The following is a 27,587-nucleotide window of genomic DNA, read 5'->3' on the forward strand; positions in this document are numbered from 1 at the left end:
TATAAAAAAAATAACTAGCTAACCAGCATCACCCGTGACACTAATACGGTGATCACTGGTGACAGGGTGATCAAGGGGTTAAACCTTTATTAGGGGGGGTCCCTGATTATTGTCACAAATGACACCAGTACAGTGATCAAAAAAATATGAACACTGCACTGGGTGACACAGTGACAGGGAGTGAAGGGGTTAACTGGAGGGGGGGATAATCAGCACAGCCCCCATCAAATGTACCCATAAGCTGCTAATCAGTGCCCCATCATAACCCCCTGCCAGTGCTAATCAGTGCCAAACCACAGTGCCAATCAGTGCCCAGCATTAACACCTGTCAGTACCTGCCCAATCAGTGCTGCCCATCAGTGCCATCTATTAATGTCCATCAATGCCACCTGTCAGTGCCAATCAGTGCCACCTATCAGTGCCCATCAATTCTACATCAGTGCCCATCGGTGCCAACTCATCAGTGCCCATCAGTGAAGGAGAAAATAATATTTTATAACAGAAAAGAAGAAAAACTTTTTTTTTTTTTTTTTCAAAAATGACGGTCTTTTTTAGTTTGTTTAGCAAAGAATAAAAACCGCAGAGGTGATCAAATACCACCAAAAGAAAGCTCTATTTGTGGGAAGAAAATGATAAAAATTTATTTTGGGTACAGTGTTGTATGACCGCGCAATTGTCATTCAAAGTGCAACAGCACTGAAAGCTCAAAATTGTCCAGGGCAGGAAGGGGCGAAAGTGCCTGGTATTGAAGTGGTTAAGGATCGGGCCTCTTTTTTAGATGTGTTATTTACAAGTTAAAAACAGGGGGTTTTTTTGCTAGAAAATTACTTGGAACCCCCAGACATTATACATTTTTTTTTCTAACACCCTAGAGCAGGGATATGCAATTAGTGGACCTCCAGCTGTTGCAAAACTACAAGTCCCATCATGCCTCTGCCTCTGGGTGTCATGCCTGTGGCTGTCAGACTCTTGCTATGCCTCATGGGAATTGTAGTTCTGCAACAGCTGGAGGTCCGCTAATTGCATATCCCTGCCCTAGAGAATAAAATGGCGGTCGTTGCAATACTTTCTGTCACACCGTATTTGCGCAGCGGTCTTACAAGTGCACTTTTTTTTTAGAAAAAAAACACTTTTTTGAATTAAAAAATAAGACAACAGTAAAGTTAGCCCAATTTTTTTTATATATTGTGAAAGATAATGTTGCGCTGAGTAAATTGATACCCAAAATTGCGCCCGCTCGTGGAATGGCGACAAACTTTTACCCTTAAAAATCTCCATAGGTGACGTTTAAAAAATTCTATAGGTTGCATGTTTTGAGTTACAGAGGAGGTCTAGGGCTAGAATTATTGCTCTCGCTCTACCGATCAAAGAAAGGAGATTAAGGTCTGGTGTGACCCCTCTGACACCTCCATCCCTAATAGTGCACAAAAAAAAAGAAAGGAAAAATAGCCCTGGGACTTTAGATGAGGTGAGAGAGGTTTAGCCAATGTCCACAGCGAACACTGAGACAAAATCAATTTATTTGTTTTAAAATGTTATGTAACGGAGCGGCAACAACAATGATTGTGAGTTACCCGGCATAATAGCCAATGTACACAACACAGATGAAAGTAAATATACAAAGATTTATTACAAATGTTATACATCAATGAGCAACAATAAAACTTGAAAGTTGCTGGGTCAGTAAATACACATACAGAATAAGAAAATAAAATGTACATACATGTGGACAGGGAAGTATGTAAACATAATGCAGACATCAATAATACCCAGCATGTACCGGCATAAAACAAGCATCAATAAAGCCCTATGCATTTCACGAGACCCTGCTCGCTTCTTCAGGGGCGGATGCATGAATGTTGTATCGAAGGTCTGGGATAAATCGCCAAACTCTGGATATCAAGATGGCAGCAGTGTAATGCATCCAGCTCGGGAGCTTTAAAATGGAATTTTTCATACGACAGTGATGTAAAGAAAACAGACACTTCCTCAATACTTTCTCATTTAACTTGCTATGTTCCTTCCTGTTATAATTCAGCCGTTTTTATGCTCAAGCACTTTATGATAACTTCCATATGGTTAAAATGCCATTAAAGAGAGTCTCGTCTTCTCTGCTCCAAGATTCAGCAGCCTTATGACAGAATTTGCCTCATCAGATGTATGGCCATTTAAAGTGACTGTAAACGATCACCGTTTTTCCCTTTTTTATAAGAGCTCACATTCCCTCTGTTCTATCTGTTCTTAGCTGCATTAGAGCTGGGAGAGGGGAAGTAGCAGTATACTGAGCTTCCCAGTGAAAGGCTGTGTGGGATTGGGGGGAGGTGTCAGGACAAGTCTGATCATGGGAGGAGAGCAGGCTGGGGGGAACTGCTCTCCTCCCATGATCAGACTTCCCTGTCCACATGTATGTACATTTTATTTTCTTATTCTGTATGTGTATTTACTGACCCAGCAACTTTCAAGTTTTATTGTTGCTCATTGATGTATAACATTTGTAATAAATCTTTGTATATTTACTTTCATCTGTGTTGTGTACATTGGCTATTATGCCGGGTAACTCACAATCATTGTTGCCGCTCCGTTACATAACATTTTGAAACAAAAAATTGATTTTGTCTCAGTGTTCTCAGCTCACATATGCGAGCTCGGCGGGACAGGGCGCATTTAAAAAATGTTTCTTATTTATTTTACCTTTTATTTTTTATTTTTACACCGTGAGGACCGGATCGCCTCCGCCGCTGCCTTCGGCTCCGGTAAGTGGCGGCGGGGGGCCCTCTCCCGCCGCCAATAAAAGTGATCTTGCGGCGAATCCGTCGCAGAGACCATTTTTATCTTGTAGCTGACCACTGGCCGATTATGAGAATACCGGGGTTATGGAAGCTAGCTGCTGCCATAGCAATGATATCTATCCTCAAAGTAAGGACATATATATCGGCGGTTGGCAAGTGGTTAACAACAGCCTATATAACAAATGTGGTGAAGTAAAATAAATACAGTAAGACATATATATTCATCTCACCTGAGAAAGGAGGCCCTCCTCATCTGCTCTCTCTGCTGTTTCATGGATTTCCCCATCTGACTCCTCTCTTATCAGTGCTGCAGCTTGTAGTGTGGAGTTCCCACTGGGTGACATCTTGCTCTCAGCTGCTACCTGCTTGCCTGTTTCTTGTAGTGTAGACTCCTGATTGGATGATGTGACTGGTCCAGATCTTGCATCCTCACTCCCATCTTTCTCTTCATTTCTTTCTGCTGTTACTTGCTGGTCTATCTCGTGTACTGTTGACTCTTCAGTGGCTGACATGACAGGTCCTGATCTTGCATCTTCATCCCCATTGTCTATTTCTTTCTTCCCTGCTGTCACCTGCTGGTCCAGCTTTGGTTGTGTAATTTCATCACTAGAAATCATTTTGTGTATCCATTGTTCCTCTGGGATAAGTAAAACATGAAAGTATTTAGTGTAACAGGAACCTGTTATGTTTATATTAAATCAGCTGCTGGCATAACTTTATAACCTGTAGCAAGTTCTTTTTGAGACATCAGTATGGATGATGGACCTACCAGAAATGCTGTAGATGTCAGTGCTGTCACTGGAATCGCTTAGTTCCACTTCTGAATAACGGATCGCCTCGCTGAGAGCTCTGGCAAGACGGTGGTGTATTTCCTGTACTAAAGTGGAGTATAGAGTAACCGTATCTTATTACATTGAAATCTTATGCAGAGCCCAGACAATAACATTTAGATACTTTATACTGTGTGCTGCCTATCTGAAAACACATTGATACCTTCAACATAATTAATGAACAGAAAGTCAGTTGTGTATTTTAAAATGTCTTTCCCCAAGAGCAGAATTATGTGTCAAATAAATACAATACTGTTAAGGGTCCTTTCACACGGGACGGATCCGTGATGATCCGCCCTGTGAACATTCGCTTGCTCAGCGGGGATTGTGCCGTTGATCCCCGCTGAGCAGGCGGATGACAGGGCGGTCCCTGCACACTGTGCAGGGACTGCCCTGTCAGATGTCAGATCTCTGCTCTCCCCTATGGGGGATTGGATGAACACGGATCGTCTGTCCGTGTCCATCCGATCCGCTCTGCAGATGGATAGAAAAATAGTGCAGAATCGGACCATAGCGGGGACGGATGATATCGGGTGTCAGCGGATGTCCATCTGCTGACACCCGCTATCCCATAGGGATGCATGCATGTATGTCCGTATTTCATCCGAAAACGAATGGATGAAATATGGACGTACTTTCCGCACGTGTGAAAGGGGCCTAAGGCCTGTGTTGGAAGTCTTTGAACTTTTGTCAATGGCATTAGTTTGAGGCACTTCTGTTATCATACAGAATTCATTGACGGTGCATTTGAGCTGCAGTTGACCCCCTTCTGGCCTGCATTTGACTTGCTTCAAATGGGTTTTGCATTTTCATAGACATGTATGGGAATGCAAAAACCATTAACACGGGCCTTCAAAGTCCTTACCCATAGGCACCAGCAGGTTAATGCCAACTCTGACTGAATAAGTTGGGCCATGCATCCTAACATAATGGATTCTCCCATATGTTCCTTATTGGTCCCATGGGAGAAGACCAAACATGCCCGCTCCTTTCAGACTATTTTGTATGTTTGTCGGGTTTGTTCTATAGGGAAGGCAATGATCCAACCACCACCTCACATGGCCTTATGCACGCTTGCACAATGATTTTATTAATGGGAAGCCATGCAAAGAGAAATGTAGGAATCATCATAACTAATCTCTACCTCTGAAAATCTCTCTATTTTAACTGTACTGTACAGGACAGAACAGGACACATGCTTGACATTCAAAACCCTGGGATATGGACTGGCATCTTAAAATCTTTGGATACTTGCAAAGATTTTAAGCACTTGCCCCGAGTGTCCCCCTATAACCCTACCCCGCTTTGTGAGTCCTAGGTTTTTACTCGTGTCCTAAGCTGATGGACCTTTTCTCCCTTATGGAGAAATTATTGTTAGGCTGCATTTGCATGGGCGACTAGCCACGGTGGGAATGACAGCGTCAGGAACCTGCTGATTCCTGTTGCTGTTTTTGCCAACTGTGAGTGGCTAGCTGCCGCTACCAAGCCCATACACTTTATTAGCAGGTCGCTGGCAGGTGCATCTATACGTGGTTTTTCTCACAGCCAGCAATTATCTGTGGTGAACGCTGCTGGATGCATTTACTTGCAGGTAATGGCTGGCTGTGCAAACAGCCACTAATAACTGCAGCTGCCATTGTATATGGGCTGAGATTCATGCTGCTATAATTTTATACTGTGTCTAGTCACCCGTGCAAATGAAAAACCTTGGTAATCGTACCCACACCCAACACTGTGGGGATGACCTGTAATGTTGCTCTAGGCACTGGATCCTGCTTGGCGTTCACCTTGGCACTTTGGTGCAATGTATTTAGTTGGCTATACAGGTCCAGGACCATGGTCCATCTCTACTGAACCCAGACCCTGAAGACCCCCTTGGGAGGTATGCCCACCTTGACTGGAGAAGCCTGGACCCTAAATAGCGGCCTGCAACATTTGACAGGTAAGACAGGGTCACTCCTGTTTTTTTTTGTTCATTGCTCTATTCCCACAGCAAGTGAGACATATTTCCATCACTTGCTTTACACTGTTTGCATATCCTAGGCATTTTATACCTTAATACTGTAAGGAAAGTTGAAAAGTGTTTAGTGAAGGGTTAAGAACAAGCTGATGGCTCCAATAGCAGCTATCAAATTGTTCCCATTTTTTTCAGCTGGCTGTAAAGTGAATGTGATCAGGCATAACCCCAATGTCCCCAATGAACATAACCCCAATGTCTCCATAAAATTATAATTAAATGTATAAAAAATAAATTAAACGTGACACCCTGCACATACCCGCAAATGTGCATACATGTATGCAAACTGCGATCGCACCACATATGTGAGATATTGCCGCAAATGTCAGAGCGAAAGCAATAATTCTAGCACCAGAGCTCACAGTTATCTTTAAACTGATGGGATATAAAGACTTTTAAAGCATTGGAGATTTTTGGGTACCGTAGCTTCTCATGATATCACAGGTGCACGCAATTTTAGGACTCCTCATGTTTGGTATCGGTTTTACTCCATGCAACCCCATCTTTTATATTTTACCAACAAATTGGTTATTATGTTGTGTGTTTATTAAAAATTATTTTACTTATATTTATTTAATAAACAGTTGCACAAATATTATGCAACATAAGACATTGCAACAGCTATCTTTTTATTCTACAGGTCCTCTACTTTCAAAAAATATAAATGTTCTGGGGTAACTACTTTTCTTTCTCGAACATCACGGGACACAGAGCCACAGTAATTACTGATGGGTTATATAGGTATCACTGGTGATTGGACACTGGCACACCCTATCTGGAAGTTCAACCCCCTATATAATCCCTCCCCCTTGCAGGGATACCTCAGTTTTTACGCCAGTGTCTTAGGTGATGGACGTGTAAAGATGTCCTGTGCTGAGCTCCAAAGGGAATGTCCTAAGATCCTATACTGGGGCAAGCCAGGCGAACCGGATCCATTCAAAGTGTATTTTCATGGCCGAATTGAATGGTACCCGGGCCTCGTGTCCGAAGAAACGAGGTTTTACCCGTAATGCTTCTCTTTTTAGAGAGCTGGACCCCGCAGATCAGAAAATGGCTTTAAACTTCCTAATTTCTGGCGAGGTGCTTTACGGTCCCAGAACTGTTGGATCCCCCTACGGATGGGGGCCCCAGTCTCTGACGGTTTTTTCAAACGGAGCCCACCGTGGGAGGTGAAGATTGGGTCTGTGTAAACAGCACCCTGCGGCTGGATAAGGTAAGAGGAGATTCCACAGAATTTTTGAGTTCTAGTGGCTTTTCTCCTTTAAGGTAAATGCATGCTATGCCTATTGTGACCACCGGGGGCTGCCAAGAGCACAAACCTACACATGCTGACTCTGTCTCAGGTGTTGTAATCGCTGTTTATGTCCCAGCGTCTCAAGCAGGCTGCAAACAGGTAAGGTGGAAAGGGGGATTTCTCATGTTTGAATGTTCCCCCCCAGGCTAGAGAGGGGCCACAGGGGTCTAGAAAGTGGTTATACCACCCGGGCTCTGCGGCCTAATGGCCACCATCTCTCAAGATAGCCGTTCAGGCAGATCTTGTTTTTCCGCCGAGAAAGTTTTCAACACTTTATCCGATGGAAGAAAAGTTTATTAAAATGTGGGGAATACTGGCTATTGATGCCGCCATTTCCTCCGTAAATAATAGCCTGACTTGTCCTGTAGACAATGCTCAGATGCTCAGGGATCCTGTAGATAAAAGGATTGAATCCCTATTGAAGGATGTTTTCTCCTTAGCAGGATCAGTGGCCCAACCTGCAGTAGCAGCGATTGGAGTCTGTCAATACTTAAGAGACCATGTTAAGCAGGTCATCAAAGTATTACCTGAACAGCAGGCCCAGGGGTTTGCTAACCTTTCAGCGGCCTTATGCTTTGTGGTTGACGCCATTAGAGATTCTATCGTGCAAACCTCCCGTCTTTCACTGGGGTTGGTGCATATACGTAGAATCCTATGGTTGAAAAATTGGTCAGCCGAAGCACCATGTAAGAAGCTACTGGCTGGGTTTCCATTTCGTGGTGCAAGGTTGTTTGGAGAGGACTTGGATAACTATATCAAGAGAATCTCTTGTGGGAAAAGCACTCTCTTACCTGTCAAGAAGAAGAGTAAGCGTCCCTCTTTCAAACGGACTCTTTCCCCAGCGCCGGGGGCTTCAGCCTCCAGGCAGTCTCAACGGCCGCCTCCATCGGGGTCCAGAGACAAGAGTCAACCCCAGGGACAAAAGAAGTCCTGGGGAAAGAAGGCTACTAGGCAAAACACTAAGACCTCTGCATGAGGGGGCGCCCCCGCTCACTCGAGTGGGGGGAAGACTGCGACAGTTCTCAGAGCTCTGGCAGGAGGACTTCCAGGACAGATGGGTAATCTCCACGGTAACCTTAGGGTACAAGCTGGAGTTTCAGGAATTCCCCTCTCCTCGGTTCCTCAGATCAAATGTTCCCAGAGAAGAAGCAGTCGCTCCTTCTAGCGTTAGAGCGACTTTTGTCGCAGGAGGTCATTATGATAGTTCCCGCAAAGGACCAGGGATTGGGCTTCTATTCCAACCTTTTTACGGTCCAAAAGCCAAATGGGGATGTCAGGCCCATTCTGGACTTAAGGGATCTGAACCGATTCCTAAGGATTCAATCCTTCCGCATGGAATCAATTCGAACAGTAGTTCCCACCCTGCAGGGAGGAGAATTTCTGGCATCAATAGACATCAGAGATGCATATCTGCATGTGCCCATTTTTCCTGCTCATCAGAAGTTTCTGCGCTTCGAGGTAGGAGGGCGCCATTTCCAGTTTGTGGCTCTGCCTTTCGGGATAGCCACTGCACCTCGAGTGTTCACAAAGATCTTGGCTCCTCCTCTGGCCAGATTAAGGGCTCAGGTTATAGCTGTCATAGCATACCTAGACGACCTGCTCTTGATAGACCGGTCGGTAGCCTCTTTGAAGGGAAACTTGAGGACCACGGTCAGGTATCTAGAACACCTGGGTTGGATCCTCAACTTAGAAAAGTCTTTCCTAAAACCAGTAAGAAGACTGGAGTATTTAGGTCTGATTATAGATACAAGCCAGGAGAAGATATTTCTACCCCAGGCAAAGATCACTGCTTTGAGAGAGCTGATTCTGACAGTAAGGACCAAGAAGGGTCCCTCAGTCCGCCTTTGTATGAGGCTACTAGGGAAGATGGTGTCTTCATTCGAAGCAGTTCCCTATGCTCAGTTTCACTCAAGAATGCTGCAACACAGTATTCTGTCGACCTGGAACAAGAAGGTTCAGGCATTAGACTTTCCGATGCACCTGTCGCATGCGGTGCGTCAGAGCCTCAATTGGTGGCTCATACCCGAAAACCTGCAGAAGGGGAAATCCTTTCTACCGGTTACCTGGACGGTGGTAACAACAGATGCCAGTCTGTCAGGTTGGGGAGCAGTTCTGGAACAGGCTGCGGTCCAAGGGGTATGGTCCAAGACAGAGAGGACCTTACCCATCAACATTCTGGAGATCCGGGCGATACATCTAGCTCTAAAAGCCTGGACTATCAGGCTACAGGGTTGTCCGGTCAGGATCCAGTCCGACAATGCCACAGCAGTGGCTTATGTCAATCATCAGGGAGGCACCCGGAGCCGAGCTGCTCAAAAAGAGGTGAACCAGATCTTAGTCTGGGCAGAGATGCATGTGCCATGCATATCGGCAGTTTTCATCCCGGGAATAGAAAATTGGCAGGCGGACTATCTAAGTCGCCAGCAGTTACTTCCAGGGGAATGGTCTCTGCATCCCGACGTCTTTTGGACCATATGCCAAAGATGGGGGGTTCCAGATGTAGATCTCTTTGCATCCCGATTCAACAAAAAGATAGACAGATTTGTGGCAAGGACAAAAGATCCTCTTGCATGCGGGACGGATGCGTTGGTGATTCCGTGGCATCGGTTCTCACTGATTTACGCATTCCCGCCTATTCTGCTACTACCACGACTCCTTCGCAGGATCAGGCAGGAAAGGAAGTCGGTACTTTTGGTGGCCCCCGCTTGGCCCAGAAGGACTTGGTATGCAGAAATAGTAAGGATGACGGTGGGTTCCCCGTGGACCCTACCGGTACGCCCAGACCTGTTATCTCAAGGTCCAGTGTTCCATCCTGCCTTACAAACGCTAAATTTGACGGTTTGGCTATTGAGACCCACGTTCTGAAGAGTCGTGGGCTCTCAGGTCCTGTCATATCTACCTTGATTAATGCAAGGAAGCCAGCTTCCAGGATGATTTATCATAGAGTCTGGAAGGCTTATATAACCTGGTGTGAATCCAGAGGTTGGCATCCCAGGAAATATGTCATAGGTAGAATCCTTGATTTTCTACAGATGGGATTAGAGATGAAGCTGGCCTTGAGTACCATCAAGGGCCAGGTTTCTGCTTTATCAGTATTATTTCAGCGGCCACTTGCTTCGCATTCTTTGGTCCGAAACTTTATGCAGGGGGTGATGCGTCTTAATCCTCCGGTTAAAGCGCCCCTAAACCCCTGGGACTTGAATTTGGTCCTGGCTGTGTTACAGAAACAGCCTTTTGAACCAATAAGTCAGATTCCTTTGGTCTTGTTGACAAGGAAATTTATTTTTCTGGTGGCCATCTCTTCTGCTAGAAGAGTATCAGAATTAGCAGCTCTTTCCTGTAAGGAGCCTTATTTGATTATACACAAGGATAGAGTGGTACTACGCCCTCATCCTAGTTTTTTACCGAAGGTGGTTTCTGATTTTCATTGAAACCAAGACATTGTTCTACCTTCCTTTTTTCCAGATCCCTGTTCTCCAGAAGAGAGATCTCTACATTCGTTGGATGTAGTAAGAGCAGTTAAGGCCTATCTAGGGGCAACTACTCAGATCCGCAAGACGGATGTTTTGTTTGTGCTGCCAGAGGGTCCCAATAGAGGACAGGCAGCGTCAAAAGCTACCATTTCTAAATGGATTCGACAGTTGATCATTCAAGCTTACGGTTTGAAACAGAAGATTCCTCCGTTTCAGATCAGGGCACATTCCACAAGGGCTATTGGTGCTTCTTGGGCAGTGCATCACCGGGCCTCTATGGCTCAAATCTGCAAGGCCGCAACCTGGTCTTCAGTTCATACATTCACCAGATTCTATCAGGTGGATGTGAGAAGGCATGAGGATATCGCCTTTGGGCGTAGTGTGCTGCAGGCAGCGGTATAGGGTCCTCAGGTCTGATTGCACCGTACTTGGTCGTGGTTCCCCCCCCTCAGGTAGCATTGCTCTGGGACATCCCATCAGTAATTACTGTGGCTCTGTGTCCCGTGATGTTCGAGAAAGAAAATAGGATTTTTTAAAACAGCTTACCTGTAAAATCCTTTTCTTTCGAAGGACATCACGGGACACAGAGGTCCCGCCCCTCTTCTAATACACTATATTGCTTGGCTTCAAAACTGAGGTATGCCTGCAAGGGGGAGGGATTATATAGGGGGTTGAACTTCCTGATAGGGTGTGCCAGTGTCCAATCACCAGTGATACCTATATAACCCATCAGTAATTACTGTGGCTCTGTGTCCCGTGATGTTCGAGAAAGAAAATAGGATTTTTTAAAACAGCTTACCTGTAAAATCCTTTTCTTTCGAAGGACATCACGGGACACAGAGGTCCCGCCCCTCTTCTAATACACTATATTGCTTGGCTTCAAAACTGAGGTATGCCTGCAAGGGGGAGGGATTATATAGGGGGTTGAACTTCCTGATAGGGTGTGCCAGTGTCCAATCACCAGTGATACCTATATAACCCATCAGTAATTACTGTGGCTCTGTGTCCCGTGATGTCCTTCGAAAGAAAAGGATTTTACAGGTAAGCTGTTTTAAAAAATCCTATTATTATTTATCAAGTAATTTTATACCCAAAAATGCAGATTTTTTACATGTGTGCAAACTGAAAACTTGCTCTAGAGTGCTGAAATAGTTAATCACTTATTTAGTGTTAAACTTTTTAAACTTGGTAGTAAAAGTTGCACACTCTACAGCCCCTTTCGCCTAGAGCGGGGGTCTCTAAACTTTCAAAACAAAGGGCCAGTTCACTGTGCTTCAGACTTTAGGGGGGCCAGAGGGAGTAGGAAATGCCCTGGCATCAGTGGGAGTAAATAATGTCCCATCTTTGGTATTAGGCGAAACAGCACCCCATCCTTGGCGTTAGTGGGAGGAATAGTGCCCCATTACTGATGTCAGTGGGAGGAATAGTGCCCCCATATTGGTATCAGTGCAGAAATTATTGCCCCATTGTTGGTGTCAGTGGGCTGAATATTGCCTCATATAAGTGGAAGGAATAGTGCCCCAAGGGCCAGATAAGGGTATGCAAAGGGCTGCATTCAGCCTCCAGGCCACAATTTGGAGACTAATGGCCTACAGGAAGTGAGGTACTCAAGCATTTCCTCCTGCCCGTTTGCCATGAGGACTATGCTACAGGACAGTCACCACCAGGTTGCTGTGTACTCCTTCACAGACATGCTTACCCCATTTCTTCACATACTGAGAGCAGAGCAGTATGCTGATAACCATACCCAAGGGAACTGCAGTATGCTGATAACCATACCCAAGGGAACTGCAGAAAAAGCTCAGCCAAACTACTCAGAGTAGCATTGCTTCCCTTGCACCGGAGTAGGTTCCTATTTTAACACTGGCTCCCCACCCTCCTCCTCTGTATGAATTGCCAACTGTGTGCTTTGTGCTTCCTGCTGAATGTCCCTGCCAGGCTGCAGCTAAATCTAGTGGATCCGGGCGTGATGAACACTGGAGCCATTACCCATTTAAAGAAGAGCGCTACATCAGAAGAAAAGAGGATCCTGAGGTCATTCAGTGGTGTCTGAGACACCCTAAAGGGGAAAACGCACATTTGACCTATACATTTTTATTGGTCAAATACAGAAGTGAGCGATTTGTGAACACAGGGGGTGAAGCCCATATACTTGAAGCACAAGAGCACGTTTTAGTAAAGCGCATTAGAGTTGAACAGGAACGATTGGTCTGCAACATAGTGGCTGAAGTTTACAAGCTGGAATTTCAGAGCTTCCCCCTCCATGCTTTATGCTTTTAAATGTTTATTTAAATCCGCAAAGGACGACTGTCCATCTTCAGGCACTCCATCATCTGCTATGTCAGGTAGTGATTACCCTGGTTCTGGAGAGCAAAAGGTTTCATTATTTCTACCTGAACCTCTTTACTGTACTGAAACCAAACAGCTATGTACTTTCCATCTTGGATCTCGAGAAGCAGATGTTCCGGATGGAATTGGTGCGGTCAGTGGTTTTCTCCCTTTAGCAGGGAGATTTTCTGGCATCTGTGGATATCATCGATGCCTATCTGCACATCCCATTATTTCCTTGTTAGCAAAGGTTCCTTCAGTTTGCAGTGGAAGACTGTCACTTTAAATTTTGTGACACTGCTTCCAGAGTATAAACCAAGCTGTTAGCCCTGGTCTTGGGGCCATGATTTACTTCTGAGGGAGCAGTTGACTCTGCTTCTGAAGCTCAGTTTGACGCACAGCTAATGTGCAAATTAGAGAGGTTTGGATGGGTTCTGAATTTACAGAACCAGATAATGAGGTCAAACCTAAACACGTTCAAATCATATGCAATCGAGTAGGCCCTTGCACTACATAGTTGAAGGTAAATCTAAAGGAAATTGAACAAAAAAATTGTATAATGTGTAGCCAGCTTTATAGCCCCAACCCAAAGGTTGGAATATTTAATCCTGATGCTGGACACGGTCTATTGGAGAGTAATCCTCCCTAACAAAAATGTCTTGCTCCAAGAACTCTCACAAATTGCTCAATTTGACTTTGCATCCTGTGTTGTAGCCTCATTCGAGGCAGTTCTCATTGGCCAGTTTCATTCAGGGCCCCTCTAACTGAATGTCATATCGACAAAAGAACACGGTACACCTGAAAATGAACACTCTCTCTGGATTGGTGGATCTCTTTGTGAATGCTGAAAAGGGAAGGGGGGTGTGGAGGCGCCAACTCTGCTGACACTGTTATATGGTGAAGGTGTAATACATACACTTACTGGTAAGTCAGTTCAGATGGGGTGGCGATGTCCATCAGGGGTTGTGTTGTCCTGGGATTTGCTGGTGTGCAGGCTTCACTGGCAGTCCTTCACCTCAGGGGATGTTGGTTCCTGGTTGAGAGAGGCTTAACAGCAGTGTCCAGTGTGTGGAAGCTCCACGCTAACCACCCTGGAACCCGGAAGTGGAACTGATGTCAGCGGTGCACAGGAAGTGTCCAGACACAGATAGGAGATAATACAGGCTACGTGCTCGGGGCTCACAGCCTCTAGAGGCCAGTAGAAGGAGCTGTGAGCCCCGAGCGCGTAGCCTGTATTATCTCCTATCTGTGTCTGGACACTTCCTGTGCACCGCTGACATCACTTCCACTTCCGGGTTCCAGGGTGGTTAGCGTGGAGCTTCCACACACTGGACACTGCTGTTAGCCTCTCTCAACCAGGAACCAACATCCCCTGAGGTGAAGGACTGCCAGTGAAGCCTGCACACCAGCACATCCCAGGACAACACAACCCCTGATGGACATCGCCACCCCATCTGAACTGACTTACCAGTAAGTGTATGTATTACACCTTCACCATATAACAGTGTCAGCAGAGTTGGCGCCTCCACACCCCCCTTCCCTTTTCAGTGCTATGCTCACAGAGGCTATGGACACCCTCTGAGGACGGCTGCCTCCTCTCTCCCCCCTTTTTTTGTTTTAACATTAATGTTCTCTCAGAACCATCATTATACAATTCCATTCCTGACATCACAAAATCTGAGCGCCGGAAAACCTTTCTTCTTCAAACCTGTATCTTTGTGAATGCTGAAGGTGGGAAATGTAATCCCTCCTGTGACTTGGAGGGTCCTAATGACGGTTGCCAGCCTGGTGTTCCTGGGAGTTCTGGACAATCTATCAGTCCAGGGGACTTGGTCACTGTATAAGAGAAAATTGCCTATCAACATCCTGGAATTGAGGGTGATTTGTCTTCCCATGCTGCCTTGGTCTGCATAATTGGAGGGCCTCCCTGCAAAGGTTTGGTTGGACAATGCCACAGCATGGTGTACATAACTCATCAGAAAGGCACCATAAGTCTGGCTGCTCAGGAGGAAGTAGATATTCTCCTGTCTTGGGCAGAACTTTATGTGCCCTCGCTGTGCCACCATCAACATTCCTGCCATGGAAATTTGTCAGAGGTGTTTAAAAAACTCTTCAGAAGGCAGGTAACCCCAGATGTCGATCTTCTGGTGTCTAGGTTCAATGTGAAGCTGGACAAATTCATGTCCAGGGACCCCCAAGCATTGGTGGTGCATGCTCTGGTAAAACCGTGATTTATGCCTTTCAGCTGTTACGGCTTCTGCCTCTTAAACTTCACAGGATTTGGGTGGAAGACATTCCCATGATTCTGATTGCTCCAGCCAGGCCCATGAGAAAGTGGTGCTTCGATTTTATAAACCTGTCGGTGAACAAACAATAGACCTTTTTAGATTGACCTGACCTCTTGTCACAAGGTGCAATTTTCCATCCTTGTTTAAAGTCACTTGCTTTAGTGGCATTATTGTTAAAGCCAGGGTACTGAGAAACAGAGAGTGTCTCTGGTTCAGTCATTCCCACCCTCCAGAAGGCTAGGAAGGTGACTTCAAGAAACATCCTCACGGCGCTCCATAGATCACGCTGAGGACTGAAAGCCTGCATGATTACCCATATGTGATACCATTCAGGTTAATAATACGCTTCCCACAAGCATTCCTGGATCGACATCATTGGTTTGTCCCTCTCTCCTCTGCTTAATGGTCTTGGAATCTGTGATCTCATACACCACAAGTCAAGCTTTGGGTGGCCGGGGGATATGACCAGCCAGCTCATTGGAACCGGCTTTGGCCTGTCCTTTTTATGAGAAGTGGATGTGTTCCTTTTCGGGGGTGCCCATTGTGGAGCTGCTGCAGCCCTTGGTGTTTCTTCCCTAATCTGGGGATCTAGCGCCTGTGTTTAGGTGCTCCCTCCCCATGCTACTTTTTTCTCCCCTTTCTTATTTCTTACTGTTCTCCTGTCTTCGGCCTCTGTGGAGCTGTGACGGATCGATCTTTTTCTATTGGATGCTGGGGATGCCCTGGAAAGTCCATTGTCAACACAAGTGATGTAAAAATTCATTGTGACCAAATTCGTCACCCCTGAATAAGAGGTCTACCTATTTTACCTCGAAACGTCGGGTCATATATCTATTGTTGTAAATCAATTTTCTCAATAGAATTGGTCATTGTCCTATGCTTACAATTTTCCTTCATCTGTATGCATCCAATTTTATTTATGCATAATTATTAGGTCATGGTGATCTTTTTAACTTTTTTCAATAAATATATATTTTAATATTTTTTTTTTTCCATTTTTGTATTCCCATTGTGAGTGACCCTTTCCAAAAGTCCCATTAGAGGAGCCACACTCCTTGTGAGTGCTTTTCTGTTCTTTCTGTTGTAAGACTCAGATTTCAGGCAACAAGGCTGTTCATACCTTGGATGTGGTTTCAGGGCTGTAGATAATTTTTTGTCCTGGGAGGGGGTTTCAGCAGCAGGTACTAAGTAAAAGCCAAATTCATAAAGACACTATAAAAAGGAAAAACTATGTTGCTCATAGTAAGCAATAACATCCTTAAATCTATTTTCTCAGATCCTCTTGAAAAGATAACCTGATTTCAGTTTTGCCTTCTTCCAGTTTTTATAAACATTGCCCAGTGAGGTTGGCTTCTGTCCAGTCTAAAGCCTGGTACACACTGTATGCTTTTTTTTGTTCAGCCCTGAATGAAAAAAGCCTGACCGATCACTGTACGAACACATGAGGTGTTAGTACAGCAATCTCTCCCGCTGTGCTATTGTGTTCTGATCCAACCAGAACACACCGGTCAGTGCTCTCCGCCATTGAACTGGCTACTACAGCGTGGTGCACTGTAATAGCCAATCTGCCTGGGCAGGTGCAAAGGGCCACCATGTGGAAGGCAGCACACTCTTTTTTTGTTAATCCAGCATACCAGGCAAGAGAAGTGGTACTGTGCAGAGTCCATATATACAGAACATACCTCCCAACTTTTGAACTTTAGAATGAGGGACATGTCAGGAAGTTGACACAGGCCAGTGCAAAAAATGGACATGGTCAAACATGATAGTGGAAGGGGCTTAAGGGTCACGGTTAAACAAAACCCGGGCTTCCTTGTACCTATAAAAATGCTTTGATTGCTGTGCCACAAGCTGGAGTCTCAGGGATGCATATAAACCTCAAAAGGATCACTGTGGCAGGAAGGAAAGCTGTGGTGCAAATCATTGAAAATTGATTACACCTGATGCACATTTCAGGGCACTGAGGCCCTGAAATGTCAGGAAAAGTACAAATGCCCCCCAAATTACCCCTTTTTGGAAAGTAGACAGTCCAAGGTATTTAGTAGGAGGCATAGTAAGTTTTTGAAGTTGTAATTTTTTTCCCACAATTCTTGGAAAAATGAAGAAATTATTTTTATTTTTTTACACAAAATTGTCATAAGTTATTTCTCACACACACAGCATATGCATACTTCAAATTACACCCCAAAATACATTCTGCTACTCCTCCCGAGTATGGTGATACCACATGTGTAAGACTTTTTCACAGCCTGGCCCCATAGAGAGGTCCAACATGCAGGAAGCACCGTCAGGCGTTCTGGAACATAAATTACACATAAAATTTCCTAACGACCTGTTACATTTCGAAGGCCCTGGAGCACCAGGACAATGGAATTGCCAACAAAATGATCCCATTTTGGAAAGCAAACACCCCATGTATATTTTGTGAGGTATATTGAGTCTTTTGGACGGTTAATTTTTTTCCAAAAGTCTTCAGAATGAAAACTTTTTTTTTTTTTCTACACAAAGTTGTCAATTTATATGATATTTCTAACACACAGCATGTACATAGCAAAAATTACACCCCAAAATGCATTCTGCTACTCCTGAGTATGGCAATACCACATGTGTGAGATTTTTACACAGCCTGGCCACACACGGAGGTACAACATTGAAGTAGTACCTTCAGGCGTTCTAGGAGCATAAATTGAACATATAATTTAATTCCTTCCTATCACACTTTTTAAGGTCCTGGAGCACCAGGACAGTGGAATTGCCCACAAAATGACTCTATTTTGGAAAGCAAACACCCCAAGTTGTATTCTATGAGGCATGGGCTGCAGATAGGTACTTGGGTACTCTAATGGGCTGCAGATAGGTACTTGGGTACTCTAATGGGCTGCATATAAGTACTCGGGTAATCTGATGGGCTGGAGACAGGTGCTCGAGTAATCTGATGGGCTGCAGATAGTTACTCAGGTACACTGATGGGCTGGTGACAGGTACTCGGGTACTCTGATGGGCTGGTGACAGGTACTTTGATGGTTGCTAACAGGTCCTCTTTTTGGGGGGGGCAATCCTCTTTATTAGGGGGGCAATCAGTGTGATTGGGTTACACTGTAAGCGGTAACAAACTGTTACCGCAATCTCCTCCTCACACACGATCGGTAACAGCTCGTTACTGTGGTTTGTTGACATTCTGTGACTGGCTGTGATTGGACACAGTCAGTCACGTGGTAAAGAGAGACAATTGTATTGGCTTTTTACCACGACTGGGGATGGGCTGTGTCATAGTGACAAGCCTCGTCTCCAATCGCCGCTCTTCGCGCCCCTAGGGGCGAGCACGAGTGCCGTGCACGAGGACAGTGCATGTGACTAGCTGTGATTGGACACAGCCGGTCACGTGGTAAAGAGATGATTTATATTGGCTCTTTACACTGATCTGGGATGGGCTGTGTCTGATGGACACGCCTCATCCCCGATCGCCGCGCTGCTGGCCCCCCGTCATATGACGCCCGCCCAGGATGGCAGAGTGCTCCTGCGAACGTCATATGCCTTTAGGCCGGTAGGGAAGTGGTTAAAGTATATATACTTTTTTAAAAGTTGCATTTGAAAAAACATTGCCCAAATACCGTGCGACATAAAAAATTGCAACGATCGCCATTTTTATTCTTTATGGTCTCTGCTATACATATAAAAAGTTCAAAAGGATGAGGTGCACGTCGGTCGGGGTAACAAGTGCAAGTAATCAAGCCCTCCCAAAGGCTTATATTATAGGAAACGACAAAAAGGGATTGTTGCACAAAAATGTTTTAATGAAAAATGTAATCAAAACATCCAAAATATATAGGCCATCATCGAAACAGTTTCGGGCTAATACAGATCACGCCCTATTTCAAAACATGGTGCGTATCTGGGTGTGATCTGTATTAGCCGAAACTGTTACGACGATCATTTGTGTGGATAGAGGAAACTGCTAGTTTTTGGATGAGCAAAAACACCAAAAACTAACAGCATAATGCTGTAAATACAGACGTTAGTACACTTAAATTCAGCTCTCCTCGCCAGCTGCTGAGAAGCAGGGACTTGTAGTTTTCCAAGACCTGGAAGATGCTGACTGCTGGCCACAAATAAATAATGCATGCTCACCTGCCATGAATACAGATCTAAGTTTACTCTGGCTATTTATCCCCACCTGCTGGAAATTTCTGCACAAAGAAACGGGGACATTGAGAGTCCGCATACTAAAGTGGATATATATTAATCTAAAAGCAGAAATATTTTAGTATGAACTTTTAATTGTTTATTATATCTTATTGGCTTAAAACCTAAATCCACCATTTTTTAATTAATTTATTTATTTATTTATTTATTTTTAGCTTTGGATGCAGTGGAAAAGACTTACACTTTTGTCAGATCACTATTTCTACCTGTGATCCCTTAGGTGAAATCTCCCTCACTTCCTGTCTGTGTCATCTATACAAAAAAAGGGAGCAATTGTCATAGGGACAAGAAAGCACGTAAAGCAATAAAAAAAAAAAAAAACATTTTTAGAGGTTCCAGTACTTCCTCACTTTACAAAAATATGTTTTTGTCTGGGTCCCCATTGGAGAGATTTGCCATCACTTTTGGGGCTAGAAATGGTCTTTAAAAGAGACGTATGGGTTTGGGTTTTTTTCCCAGTCATACTTATCTAGGTGGATGCAGTATCGAATCGATGCTGCATCTGTCCCCTGTCGTCTCTTCACTGAGAACTGAGCCATCGAACATCGCTGATGGCTAGGTTCTCACAGATCCCCGAGCGGATAGCTGCTGCCTGTCAGTCAGCAGCTCCCCTGCTCTGCTCCTCCACACTCACTGGAGCACTGAGCTGTGGAGGGGCGGGGAGCAGCCATCTCAGCGGCTTGCTGAGAGGCTATGATGACAGCCATCAGTCCAGGCACCTGGCGGATCCAGACTTCTGAAGACGGGATGCCTGGACTGATCCTGGTGACTTCTGACTGCTCTCTGTTGAAAACTGGTCACAAGAGTTCAAAAGGAAATGCACTCCTGTGACCCTTAGGAGAAGCCCAGCTGAATGAGCTCAGGCTGGACTTTTCCGTTTTTAATAGCCTTTATTTATTGGATTTACATAAATACTGTATATTCCTTTTGGGTTTGCAAAAGTTAGATTACAGTTGTTGTCACTAAAACAGGAACTGAGGGAAAATCATTTATTAGGGAGCCATGTTCAGTGTCTAAGGGTTATCCACTCACTTTGACAAGACTTCTTTGGCTTCTTGTGTCTTTGGGAACAGTAGTGCAAGGAATTCATACAGGTAGGTACAACACACAAAAAAACTGACAGGAGTTCTAACTATTACATACTCTGTTCAAAACTTAAAAAAAAAAAAAAAATTAAATGGTTAAAGAACATCCTACAGCCCCCCCCCCAGTTCTGTCACTGCCCACGCAGCTGGTGTAGCAGTCTGGGGATTTTAAATACCCCACTTTTCTTACCCTTCTTTCTGTAGGGATTCTGGGACGGATCAGTGCTATACTGAATGGTCAGTGTTGACATGTGAATTTTTGACCAATTTCAATCACTCTGATCTGTCCCAGATGCCCTACAGAAAGAAAGGAAAGAAAGAAATCAGACTGCTTCACTGGCTGTTTGGACAGTGAAAGCTCATCGCCCACAGAGGTAAGTCAGCAGGGACCAAGGAGGGTTGATATGGTGTTCACCTTTTCATTTATTTATGAAAAGGTGCACTTAAACTTTAAAAAGGGCTTTGGCTAAAATTGCACTTTAACTACAATGACTTATGATTGCAAATTAGAACTTCAAAGCAAACTTCTGGTTGGTTACGGTTGGAACAAGTGGTACAGTTTTGTAAACACCCCCTTCCCACAATTAGCATTACTCACTGGAATCCTCCTCTGTCTGTATTCTGCCACCATTGTGCAGACTTGTCCTGGCACGCCTTGGTTTTTTTGTCACTGCTGACTTTGCATGTTCTAGTCTTGCAGTTTGATGTTGACGTTGTGTGTTGTCCCCCATGGAATCTGCTAATCTTGGTGATGGTGGCTCTGATTTTTTTTCCTTGACTGCAGAAACTGCAGTTGCGTCTTTGCTGGTAGTGTGTGTCACAGGACTATTCCATAGTTTGGCCATCATGTCATTCTTTTCTGTATTGGTGTTACTCTGTGCAAGTAAGTCAGGTTGCTGGCCTCTTCTGGAATCTGTAATATAAAAGCTTCAGATGATGTCAAATGCAATACCTATAAGAAACAGACACCACGATTAGCTGGTCTGACGCTTCTAAATTCAGATCTGATTATTGCTGGTTTTACTGGGGCATCTGAGATCCGTAAAGGAGTGGGGCTTTCCTGCATTATTATAAATTACTGTTGCCAATTATACAGCCAACTCTACTAATAAGAATCCAAATAACATCCAAAAATGTATGCTCCTTTTAAATTTAAAAATGTGTATACAGTGTGTTGAAAAAGTATTCATACCCCTTGACATTTTCCACATTTTGTCGTGTTAAAACCAAAAACATAAATGTATTTTATTGGGATTTTAGACCAACATAAAGTGGCACGTAAATGTGAAGTGCACGGAAAATTATAAATGGTTTTCAATTTTTTCAGATATTTATTTGTAAAAAAAAAAAAAAAGTGTGGCATGCATTTGTATTCAGCCCCCCTGAGTCAATACTTTGTAGAACCACCTTTTGCTGCAATTACAGCTGCAATTCTCTTTGGGGATGTCTCTACCAGCTTTGCACATCTAGAGTGAGATTTTGCCCATCCTTCTTTGCAAAATAGCTCAAGCTCTATCAGATTGGATGGAGAGCGTCTGTGAACAGAAATTTTCAAGTCTTGCCACAGACTCTAAATTGGATTTTGGTCTGGACTTTGACTGGGCCAATCTAACACATGAATATGCTTTAAACTAAACCATTCCATTGTAGCTCTGGCTATATGTTTAGGGTCGTTGTCCTGCTGGAAGGTAAACCTCCATCCCAGTCTTAAGTCTTTTGCAGACTCTAACATGTTTTCTTCTAAGATTGACCTGTATTTGGCTCCACCCATCTTCCTATCAACTCTGACCAGCTTCCCTGTCCCTACTGAAGATAAGCATCCCCACAACATGATGTTGCCACCACCATGTTTTTCAAAGTGGGGATGGTGGGTTCAGGGTGATGTGTAATGTTTTCAGTCACACATAGCATTTTTTGCTTTTAGGCCAAAAAGTTCAATTTTGGCCTTATCTGACCAGAGCACCTTCTTCCACATGTTTGCTGTCCCCTCCATATGGCTTCTCACAAACAGGACTTCTTATGGCTTCTTTCAACCATGGCTTTCTTCTTGCCACTCTTCCATAAAGGCCAGATTTGTGCACGACTAATAGTTGTCCTCTGGACAGATTCTCTTACCTGAGCTGTGGATCTCTGCAGCTCCTCCAGAGTTACCATGGGCCTCTTGGCTGCTTCTCTGAGTAATGCTGTCCTTGCCCGGCCTGTCAATTTAGGTGGACAGCCATGTCTTGGTAGGTTTGCAGCTGTGCCATACTCTTTCCACTTTTCCACTTTTGATGGATTGAACCAGTGCTCCGTGAGATGTTCAAAGCTTGGGGTATTTTTTTTTTTTTTTTTTAAACCTAACCATGCTTTAAACTTCGCCACAACTTTATCTCTGGCCTGTCTGGTCTGTTCCTTGGCCTTCATGATGCTGTTTGTTCACTAAGGTTCTCTAACAAACCTCCGAGGGGTTCACAGAACAGCTGTAGTTATACTGAGATTAAATCACACACAGGTGGACTCTATTTACTAAGGTGACTTCTGAAGGCAGTCGGATCCACTAGATTTTAGTGGGTCATGAAACCGGTCTGATCTGAGTCTATGATGGAGGGAAGTAAAGGATTAAGTCTAGCAGTGAGGCGCTTAGTTAGAATTTTGAGGGCATTGTTAAGAAGTGCAATAGGTCTATAAGAGGCACATAACTTTGGATCTTTATCAGTTTTGGGAATGAGAATAACGTGCGCATGCGCCATGGAGGGTGGGAGAAAGAGCCCTGCTTTAGGCAATGAATGAATAGGGCAGCCAGCTGAGGAGCCAACATGTCACCATGCGCTACATAGAAATCAACCGGAAGACCATCCGGGCCAGGGGCCTTGCCAGGTGACAGGGAGTTAATCACAGCAAGAACCTCCTCAGTGGTGATTGGATCAACTAGTTGAGCTCTTTCCGAGTTGCTTAGCCAGCCAAAGGACTATCATTTCCAGAAGAGATGCCAACCTCTCTATGTCTAAACCCGAGGGTAATGTGGTGGTATATAAGGATTGATTAAAACCATGGAAAGCTTGCAAAATGACCTCTGGAGAAGAGATGGCCTCACCTGTGGGAGAGGTAAGTTCAGGAATCACGGTAGTAGGGGTGTCATGGTGAGACATCATCACCAACAGCCTGCCATTCCTGTCCCCCTGTTCAAAGAACTTTTGCTTCGTATTTTACAGTTCCAGTCTAGTAACCTCTGTTAAGTGAAGGTGAAGACTGCGTTTAGATGCCTGCAATGCATCAAAATTTGAGGTGGAGGGGTCCAATCCATATTGGTCAGAAGCCAACCCCACCTAGCTCTCCAATGCTGTTGTGGTAGCAGTTTGTTGCACCCTAACTGCCTTGATAGCTTAGATGTAATGGCCTCTTGTGAATGCCTTGAAAGCATCCCAGACTATCTCAGGAGAGGATGACCCCCTCATTAGAATCCCAGTAATCACTTAGGGCCAGGGGGGTTTGTTCAGCTATATCAGGTTGGGAAATCCCATTGAGCACCGAGACGCCACAGGGAGCCACTACGAGAAGAGGAAGTGCGCAGGGTGATCTCTAGGGGGCTGTGATCAGACAGGACACTAGGTAAATAAGATGCGCCTGGAACGTCTGTCAGCATAGAGGGGTTAGCAAAAGCATAATCAATTCTGGAGGCAGTTCTGTAAGGTTGAAAAACACAAAAAGTTTTTGGTGGATGGAAAGTTCCACCTCCAGACTTCTGTTACACCTGCAGGTAATGCCCAATTTGACAACTCCCAGGTGAAGGACTTAGGTGGCAAGAGTCTATCCAAATCTGGGGAAAGGATGGCATTAAAACCGCCCAGTAGTAAAATTTTTGCAGGACAATAGGGGGTGATCCTCTCCAGTATAGTATATAGAATTTTGGGCTTAAAGGGCGGAGGCACATTATATACCAGCGAAGACATATCTTCGCTGCCATAGCATAAATACCAGTATCACAAATCTAACCAGTGGATTTTGTGAACCGCTTCTATGACACACAAGAGAGACTTATGCACTAAGATGGAAACTCCCCTCGCATACATCGAGTAAGAAGAGCCTTCTGTACCCAGGGTCTTTTCAGAGCCATTAGCTTACTGCCCACCAGGTGTCTCCTGCAGAACTAAAACATTTGCACTATATTGTTTGACATTTTGAAAAAGAAGCGCCCTCTTAAACTTAAAATAGATGTTTAGGAGCTTCAGCTAGAATCCTGTCCCTGTCTCGGTAGTTAAGAAAGCGGCCTAGAAAGGGAGGTTCCCAGGGATGGCTCGGCCTGTGTGTACCTCATGGGCTCTTTCAACCACATAGGTAGGAGTAACAGCTGTAAGACCCAGCAGGCTCTTGAAGAACTCCTCCGCAAATTCTGCCGGGTGATCCCCCTTTATCTCTCTCAGGCAAGCCAAGGACTCTAATATTATTCCGCCTGAGCCGGTTTTCAGCATCATCAGGTTTCGCGACAAGGGCCTGTACTGTGCGCTGTAACTCAGCAATGGAGGTGACGGTGGCAGTGAGATCCTTGGTAGCAGAGATTCTGGACTCAGACTTTGTCATTCTCCCACTGATTTTGTGTAGGTCATTCCTTATCGGGTTGCACTCTTCAGAAAGGTGATCTATGTGCATCAGCAGTGAGGTCCTGCTCTGTTCAATTGCTGCAAGTATCATGGCTGTACTATCCTGGGGTAAGGGGGCTGATGCTGCCGTCACCAGAACATCCCCAGGGTTCCATCTCCAATTTGGCCAGTAAGGCCTGGAGCCTCCCGACCAAGATGGCGTCCGGCCACGGTAAAGGGGATGCATGCAGTGGACTTAGCAGACTTGGAATGTTTCTTCTTTGAGGGCATCTGCACTGGGGAAGCCACAGGAGGGTATCCACAGAGTCCGCGTCTGGGATAGCGTTTGCGAAGAAGGCAGGGGATACCCAGAAGGTGGCTGTGACCAGGCCCTAAGGTATCTCGGCCGGCGCAGGTATTCAGGCACGGCTCAGCAGCCCTCCTCCACCAGGCAGGAAGATGGACAGGAGAGTAGGGATGTGGAGACCGTACATCCGGGCCCTGGATGGCTGCAGTCCCAAGCAATTTAGCAGGATGGAGGCCGTCACCAGGCCCCAGCAGGCCGTGGCCGGCCCCAACGGTCAGTGTCGGCCTAGTGGCCGTCCAAGCCCCAGCAGGAAGGTAAAGAGGTGAGAGGATGGATGGGGATAGCAGGTCTGTGCTCCGGAGCCCGGGATGGAGGGTGCACAGCCACAAGTCCTAGGCTGGCAAGATGGCCACCAGGCCCCAGAAGGCCACGACCGGCCTCCACAGGCAGCGTCACCCTGGCAGCCATTTAATCCACAGCAGGGATGTGAGGAGGTAAGAGGATGGACGAGGATGGCCAGTCAGTGCTCCGCTGTTGCGGATGGATAAGGCCCAGTGCACAGTTGTGGGACTCAGGCCGGGTAAGATGGCGGCGGCCGCGAGTACAGGCAGACTATGGCCAGGCAGTTCTCTCCTCCCGGGGGCAGCAACACCGCTCAATCCTTGGCCAGGGCAGAGCAGGGGATGGAGAGGAACGGTCTGCAGGCAGTGTCGGTGCTTACCAGAGTAGTGGATGCACGGATGGCATAGGATGAAAGCCAGCATTCCTGGAGCTCTTCGGTAACACGTCTGCAGCTGCTCACATCAGGACACGCCCCTACATTTATGTTTTTGGTTGTAACATGACAAAATGTGGAAAACGACAAGGGGTATGAACACCTTTTCAAGGCACTGTAATTGTGAAGAAAGAGTAGAAGGTATAAAGAAAAGATTACATTTTAAACTCCCCTCATGTTCCCGTGTGCCCTACCTCAGGTTCACCTATATTATTCGCTTTTTAGTTTGTATTGTTTTCTTATTTCTGAGAGAGCATTCATGTAAACATTTTCATACGTTTTGTTGCAGGGGTAAAGGGCTAACCCCAGACTTACCCCTCCCTGGTGGTCTTCTGTGTTTGGAATGTTTGCTGCGCTGTCTGTTCTCTTGCTCTGATTCCGAGTCATTATGTGGAGGCCACCTTTTCTTCTTCTTCTTCTTCACCTTTCTCTTTTGGAGGCAGGGCTGTGTGCTGAGTGTAGTGAGGGATAAGCAATGAGAAGCGATTGGCTGCGTATCTTCTGAAGTCTTCTCCGTCTTGTTTATGATCTCAGAAACTGAGAGCAAAAGCAGATGACAAAATTTTAAAACCACAGACCTTAACAAAAACCTATTGTCCAAGTAATAAAAAGATTATATATAACAGGTTATACTGTACATGACCCTAAACTCATTCTGTTGTATCTGCATGTTATTTCCATTTTAATATCAAAAGGTGCTTATATTTATCATGTAGGTCATGTGATAGCACAGAACCAAAAACCAAAAATAACGGGTATAGCAAGGTCCAATTTCTTAATATAGTACTCACCTACCACTCACCAAGTAAGGTGTTGTCACCGTAACCAAAAACTGTAAACAAAAAAAAAGGGGGGGGGGATCCCAATGACAGACATTGGGAAAGCATAGCGGTTACCAGTGGCATCGCTAGGGGGTGGCTTTTGGGGCTATAGCCCCGAATCTGGGGCCCATAGGCATGAGTGTCTGCAGGGGTCCCCAAGGGGAGGGGAGGCTCTCTGGGGACCCTGGTTAAAAGGGGAGGCTCTCTGGGGATATATATATATATATATATATATATATATATATATATATATATATATATATACAGATCTATATATAGATCTATATATATATAGATCTATATATAGATCTATACATATATATATATATATATATATATATATATATATATATATATATACACACACACACACACACACACACACACACACACACACACACACACACACACACACGTGTATGCTCGCCCAAGCGTATGACTTTCTTTACTACGCTGCTATGGGCTCTAGCCCCAGATCTTTTGTAGACCTAGCAATGCCCCTGGTGGTTACTATGGGTAACAAAGGGTAGTTCTAGAGTAAATTCTGAAAAGAATAAAGTTAAAAACAATAATGTGCTACACTCTGTTTGGAGTACAGCTTCACAGTGTCATCTATGTGGTATCAGCACCTAGAGTAGGCGCTTCATCAAGGAGCAACACATAAGGACATACATGTAACTAAACAATACAACCACATTAAAAACAAAAAATGTGTAATGGCACACAATCTCTTCTTAGGACACAGCTTATGTTCTACCTGTTTATTGCCCTGCAACAGAATTTCACTTCAGAGCCGTTGTAAAACAACTTACAGGATT

General features: G+C 44.9%; 1 protein-coding gene across 1 annotated transcript in view; it reads right to left on the minus strand.

Moving 5' to 3' along the window:
* LOC141108205 (uncharacterized) overlaps positions 1–27,587 on the minus strand; it is a 50,580-nt gene that overhangs the window by 15,554 nt on the left and 7,439 nt on the right. Inside the window, exons 4-7 of the mRNA XM_073599565.1 lie at positions 26,264–26,485; positions 20,906–21,220; positions 3,559–3,666; positions 3,020–3,426 (exon numbers count right to left, since the gene is read on the minus strand). Coding sequence (XP_073455666.1) covers positions 3,020–3,426; positions 3,559–3,666; positions 20,906–21,220; positions 26,264–26,485 — 1,052 coding nt within the window. The remainder of the gene's footprint in view (positions 1–3,019; positions 3,427–3,558; positions 3,667–20,905; positions 21,221–26,263; positions 26,486–27,587) is intronic.

The sequence above is a fragment of the Aquarana catesbeiana genome, linkage group LG09, assembly GCF_042186555.1.
Source record: "Aquarana catesbeiana isolate 2022-GZ linkage group LG09, ASM4218655v1, whole genome shotgun sequence".
Classification (NCBI taxonomy): domain Eukaryota; kingdom Metazoa; phylum Chordata; class Amphibia; order Anura; family Ranidae; genus Aquarana; species Aquarana catesbeiana.